Source organism: Haplochromis burtoni, unplaced genomic scaffold (genome assembly GCF_018398535.1).
Source record: "Haplochromis burtoni strain Fernald_Lab_line unplaced genomic scaffold, NCSU_Asbu1 Contig_105, whole genome shotgun sequence".
Classification (NCBI taxonomy): Eukaryota; Metazoa; Chordata; class Actinopteri; order Cichliformes; family Cichlidae; genus Haplochromis; species Haplochromis burtoni.
Window position 1 is genome coordinate 604775 of NW_024582466.1, and position 6802 is coordinate 611576.

The following is a 6802-nucleotide window of genomic DNA, read 5'->3' on the forward strand; positions in this document are numbered from 1 at the left end:
ATCTAAAATCCCAGGTTGTCGAGTTAAAAGCAATAATTTCCAAAATTTATTTTGAACAAAAACAAAAGCTATTTATTAATTTCCCTTTTAATACGACATTTAAATGACGATAAATAACTAAAGTAAAGGAATTACATGCGTTGTGAAAACGCAATAGACTAATATTGACACTGCCATAAAGCGAAGGCATGAATGTCGTAAAAAACCAACATGGCGGCTGCAATGACAGGACGTGGTGAGAGAAATGCAGATATATTAGCCAATAGTTGACCGTTTCGTTGTATTTATAATAAACCTCGTCTACAGTTTAAGTAAAGTGATGTCTTCTCGTTTTCAGGTGTCTCTTTTATTAGGAGTATACCTTCGGTGTTACTCTCACGGTAAGTGCATCAATACGAGTGGCAGGTTAGCTGTACCGCTAACGCTCTCTGCAGAAGGACAAATCCAGCTCAGATTGGCTTTTTATGTTACCCAGTCCTGCATCATTAGAGTGGGAATTCCGGGTATCAATTGAAGACAGTGTAGGAAGTTATCTTAATTTTACAGCCGCTATTTCTTCAAGTTTAGGTAACCAAGAAACTCAGCATAGTTAGTCTTGGGAGAAAAAGAAGGCTATTGGATTTCTTTAGGTTTGTAAAGACGTTTCATCTCTCATCCAAGATGTTGCTTCAGTTTATAAAAAAAAAAAGAAAAGAAATTATGTATAGCTTATTTAATTTTCTAGGTGGGTTTATATCCTTTGAAGGTAGTCCTGAGGGTCGTTGATCTATTTTTGATCACCCATCATGAGACCATGACTATTATGTGAACACTGGCATCACTGAAAGAGTGACCTTCATGCTTTTGGTGCACATGTACAGTTGGGTCTTGTCCTGTTGTGAACCGACTGTTGGGTTTCTCCTGTGTGCAGATCTGAGCACTCCTTGCTGTACTGCATGCACTATGTGGCTTAGCTTGTGTGACAGTTGAGATAAACCAGTTTTTGTCTCAGAGAAAGTCACAAATATTTTCTACAAATAGGACATCCCAGTGCTCTTCAGAACCAGCAACACCCTTACTATTTACTCCCCAGTCAACTCTAGCATGCAATATAATGCAGTTAATGTGGAACACGGTCATTAAACTGAAATGTCTGATTTATAGAATATGGAAAACAAATCTTAATAACCTTTAAACCTTTAATTAGCGTATTGAATTTATATGTTCAAAAATGTCAGCTTAATGATTTGAAAAAAAAGGTTTTGTACATTTGCTTACAGACTGCATGTGCTGACTTATTATTAATAATAATAATGCAACAAATAAGGATCTTTTATTAGGATTCATTATGACGTATTATTTTCAGTCAGGTTTGTTGTAATTGTGATTGTATGATATTTGTGCCACAATTTATTTGCTTAACAGTTAAAATATTCTTACAGTGTAACACCAGTGACACAACTCCAGGGGTCCGTTACTTTCTCCTGATATTTTCTAATATTTTATATTTTATGTTGTTATGTTTATTGTATATTTGATAGTCATAGATAAATTATTGCATTTTTTTTTTTTGGATTCCATAGTGGTAACCCCCCCCCCCCCAACATGGTTCAGCTTCAGGGTTAAAGCACCTCCTCAGTTTCTTCTGTCCTGGCAGCAGCACATGGTAGCATCTTATCTCAAGTTTGGTGGACAGTCTTTTCGGGTGGCTGGGATCTGGTGAGATCCTATTGGCTCAGATCTGCAGCATTTGATGTATATGTCCCGTTGGGTGCACCTCCCCATCTTGGGAATGATTCTCTCTATTGAAGTTTTTCCTGGGTGGAAGTTTGAAGTTCTTTAATCATCTGAGTTGGTAGAGGCATTGATGGGCTTTCTTTACCAGTGGGGTGTCTAGGATGATGTAAACATCAAGGTATTTGAAGTTATCCAGTTATCCACCAGGGCTCCTTTAATGCTTAGAGGGTAGAAACTTTTCTGCTGTTTCATGTTAATGTCCACTGGGGCTGGGCCATATCATACCGTTCACGGTAATACCGGTATAATGTTGGGCAACGATAAGAAAATGAAATATCGCGATAGAATATGGGTAAAATGCGCATGCGCAGTGCCTTTGTTTTCATACGCACATGGCGGAAAAAGCATGGCGGCGACAGAGAATGAGAAGGGCGAAAGTGGATCGTTGAATGAAACGGATGAACCAGTTTGTAAAAATGCTGCAACTTCAGTGGTGTGGAACTGGTTTAGCTTTCGTCCGTCAGACACACAACAAAGCACTATTTTTGGTAGAGCATGCTAGCAGGCCGTTGTCGTTACCGTGTTTTTTGGAAAATACGGCGCACTTAAAATCAATCCTTTGAGTTTTCTGAAAATCAACAGTGCCCCGTATAATCCCGTGTGCCTTATGTATGAATTGTAGTTGTGTTTACTGACCTCGAAACTATTTTATGTACACGGTGCTCGAAAATCTGTCAAATATTTAGTACGACTTTGCTAAGCTACAAAGCTGAACCGCTTGATGGATTGTCGGAGCATTACGGCTATCGTAGTCAGGAGCCTCGCGGAGTGATACGTGCTGTGCTTCAACATAATGTTACCGTATTGTGTGTGTGTATAACCTCTTTTTAAGTTTTGTGCATATTATACATGGTTATGCTGAGGATATGTCAGTTTCCACTGGAAATGCCTTTTGGTTAAACTGTCAGCAAGGAATTTGCATTTGCACTGTTACATGTTTATAGAACTTTGATGCACATAAAAAAAAAAGCTGCTAGTTTAAGTAAAAATACATTGATGGGTTTGTTTTTTGGTTTTTTGGGGGGGGTTTTGCACTAATAAAGTTGTTGAGTTGTAAAGTATTTTCAGATGTGTATATCGTGATAAATATTTTTGGTTATATCACCCTGCTCTAATGTCCACTATCATCTCATTGGTCTTATAGGCATTAATCTTGAGATTGTTCTCCTTACAGCAGTCAACAGGTGGTTAATCTCATCCTGGCAGTCAGATTCGTCATTCTTTGACATCAGATCTGCGCATATTTTAGAGGGTCCAGAGTGGCAGCCAGGGAAGAAGTGATGGAAGTTATGATCAGTTTCTCAGCACCTTTCATGACCACAGACATCAGTGCTATGGGGCAAAAGTCATTTAAGCAGCTGGGCTGGGGTTTCTTAGGAACAGGGACTATTATTGTCTTTCTGAAGCATGTCAGAATAATGCACTTAGACGGGGAGAGGTTAAAAAATTACTGTGAAGGCTAATGAACTGCAGGCTATTCTTTAAAAAAAAAAAAATCCATTCTAAAGCCTCCCATAATTGTCTGACTGGGATTTGATCTGAGTGAAGTTGAGTGCAGTTACCAAAGGGAAGGAAAGGGGGGGAGAAAAGTAAATAGCATACATAAGTTTAATAAAAGAAAACCCCAAAGCACCAAAGACAGGATCCATCTCTTACCGGCTCAATAGTGGAAACAATATTAACAACACCAGAAAGTCTTTATTACAAAGCATCACTTTCCAGTTCCTCCAGGGGAGTAAGTGATAAGTGGAGTGTTCCTTCCCCCTCTCCTATCCTCCTCATCTCTCTTCCTGGGGAGAATGATGTCAGGACTACCCTGCTTGGCCTGCTGCCACAATGACTTGACTTTAAATAAGTGGAAAATAACAGATGGACAGATGTGGTGTACACCTGCCTCACACTACTGGACTGAACCCACCTCAGAAACATTTTCTCCATGTTCCCAGGTTACAGATTCTAGGTGGCTCCCAGCAGCTCTCATGTCTCCACACCAGCGCATCCCTGGAATCCAAAACCTGGGAGAGGAGGAACCTAAAAGTGTATCCACCTCAGCTGCCTGATGAGCCTCGCAGACCAGCAGTGAGTCTTTCTGCCAGTGTATGATGCAGAGTGAAAAGATGTCCTGAACAGGAGCTGATAGAAGTCTTTTCTTCCCACAGGAGATTCACCACAGTAGGAGGCAGATTAAGTACAGCAAAGACAAAATGTGGTATTTGGCCAAAATGGTAAGACATACTATATATTCAAATCATTCAACAGCTCCATCCTGATCTGTAGTGTACAGCCATAAGTAATGACGTGAACTTAGAGTTAGCATCATATTTTAAAGTTGTCATCTGATCAGAAATGCTCAAGGAGCTATTTCAGCTTCTTTATTTAAAACACTGTAATTTTGAAAAATCACTTTACTTGTGTCATGATCATCATATATTCAGTTTGTTCTTCATACTTCACATTAGTCCAAGACAATTGGATTCTTTTAAATATGTTCTATCTCAAAACGCTAGACTGTGTATGTGCACACATTCCACTGTGTTTGTGGCACATGTTCTCATAGACTTGCTCTGGTTTGTAGACTTAAGCTCAATGCCAGAGTTAAAAAGCAGTCCAGCATCCTGCTGTCCTAACAGCTGTTCAGAAACTTTGATTTGATTATTTAGTCCAGCCTCTTTTTAATTTTTTTTTTTTTTCCAGATCAGAGGGATGAGCATCGATGAGGCCATTGCACAGCTGGAGTTTAATGACAAGAAAGGAGCAAAAATAATGAAAGAGGTTTGGAGCTGCATGTTCACCCTTTTAACTGGTTGTTACCGTGTGTTTGTGTGCACACAATCTCAGAGTGAAGATTAATCAAATTCCTGTTGGATTAAAGCGTTCCTGGTTTCACTGCTTATGCTACAGATGTTTGAGCTGTGTTCACACATAATTCTAACATCATCCTTTATGAGTTTGAAGTTTATGAATAAATGTTTGCCTGTGTGTTTCAGGTCCTTCTTGAAGCTCAGGAGATGGCAGTGAAGAATCACAATGTAGAGTACAAATCCAACCTGTTTGTAGGTGAGTGTGAACATCTGCACATTAGTACCAGAGTAAAGCCTTTAGGTAGATGATCTGCTGTGTAAATGCAGTGTGCTAACCTCTGAGGCTCTTGTGTCTTAACATAAAGTTGTCAAGAATAAAAACATGCACTAAATATGCATGCTTTTAAGTTAAAGATGCAATATTGTTTAAATATTTATTATTATTTTTGGGACATTTTTCAAAGATTTTTTTTTTTTTTTCTGAAACTACTTGAAAATGTCAAATCAATTCACACACTCTCACCAAAGGCAAGAAGATGCCTTTAAAAGTGAGCAAATGACCTTTAGTAATGGAAAGCAGGTAGCTTGTTGCCTTGTTTAAGATGAGATGCTGTGCAGAGTCATTCATGTGGAGTTGCAAACATTATTACAGAGAAGCCTGAAGTCCACCGGCACAGCCTTCATTACTTTGGCCTGTTTTCGTCGCGGGGCACTCTTCCAAATTAAAACTTATCCCTTATCTTTCTCTTCCTCCAAATCTTTTGCCTTCTTTCAACTTCACTCTGTTCCCATCCTTTCTTTGCTCCTGCAGCCGAGTCGTATTCTGGCAAAGGGAAGTACCTGAAACGGATCCGTTACCACGGCAGGGGTATGTTTGGCATAATGGACAAAGTTTATTGCCACTACTTCGTCAAGCTGGTGGAGGGTGCACCACCCAAAATTGAGAAGAAGACTAGCTTTGACCAGGCCAAAGAGTACGTCCAGTCCCTGAAGAACCGAACCATCATCCACAGTCTGTAGAGCAGACATCTGACACCATTTCAATCTCACTGTAACCATTTTTATGTGTATGTATCATTTTTTTCTGTAAATAAATACATGAGAATTTCTGAGCCTTATTTTTACAACAATATTTTTTATGAAAAATACAATTAGCGTGCAGAAATAAGAAAAGACTTAAATTATTTATTTTTTATTATGTTTCATAATCTGCCTAAAGTAATCAAGTGTATTATCAGGAAAAACAAGCTTTTATTTTGTAGAAAGAAAGGGCTGAATTTATACAAGTGTGTATTATATAACTGAAGGGGAGTACATTTCAGTTCCTGCCATTACACATTAAGAATTCCCACATCTTCAACATCTGCTTATAAAGTCAGAGTTCAGTGAAATGTGGGCTGATGCAGTCAGAAGTTTCAATATAACATCAAACATATTGATGATATATTCCAGTAGGGTTTAAATTACTAAAATACCTGATTAACCCCAAATATTTTATGTAAATAAAAGTATTTTTGTGTCTCGTTCTTATGACAAATATGCATCCCAAATAATATATTTTAATGTATATTCTGTATTAAAATGCTAATTCAAATCAACATCAGTTTGAGGGCTAGCACCAACTCCAGTGCTCGTATTGGTTTCGGCTGTAACTGTGCTGAGCTGAACACGCATTTCAAACTAAGTTTCGTGCGTTTTTGATTGACCTTCTTTTCGTCCACACCTGCAACCTCATAATAAATAAAAACTCTGTTTTAGAATTAAAGGTTTGCTGCTGGGAGACATACAAATGCAGTTTTGCAGGATGCCACAATAACATTTAAAAACAAAATATCAGAAGCTTGTCAGCGATGCACATATGATCATTTTTATAGAATTATTTTCTATTATTTCATAGAAATTGCCTTTCAGTGTGGGGTTTGCATGTTGTCTCTGGTCCTGAGTGGGTTCTCTTTGAGAAGTTTGGTTTCCTCCCACAGTCCAAAGACATGCATGTTACATTAACTGCTGACTCTAAATTTAAGTGTAAATGGGTGTGTGTGTGTGTGTGTGTGTGTGTGTGTTAACCCTGGGCTGGTCACCTGATCAGAGCGTACTTAGCTCTCACCAACCCCACAACCCTGAACAGGATAAATTAAATATTCTAATTATTACTTTATAATGAAGCAGTTAGCTCTACATCAAATATATTGCTTTAGATTTCAGTGTTTGTTGGGGGCAGTGTT

At 38.5% G+C, this 6802-nt stretch overlaps 1 protein-coding gene across 1 annotated transcript; it reads left to right on the forward strand.

Annotated features, from left to right (window-relative positions):
- Positions 1-150: 150 nt before the first annotated feature.
- On the forward strand, positions 151-5692 carry mrpl22 (mitochondrial ribosomal protein L22). Its single transcript, XM_005927878.2, has 7 exons — positions 151-235; positions 338-380; positions 3723-3855; positions 3936-4001; positions 4471-4548; positions 4764-4833; positions 5389-5692. Exons 1-7 carry the CDS (start codon positions 211-213, stop codon positions 5595-5597), a joined length of 624 nt encoding a protein of 207 aa, XP_005927940.1. The 5' UTR covers positions 151-210; the 3' UTR covers positions 5598-5692.
- Positions 5693-6802: the final 1110 nt, after the last annotated feature.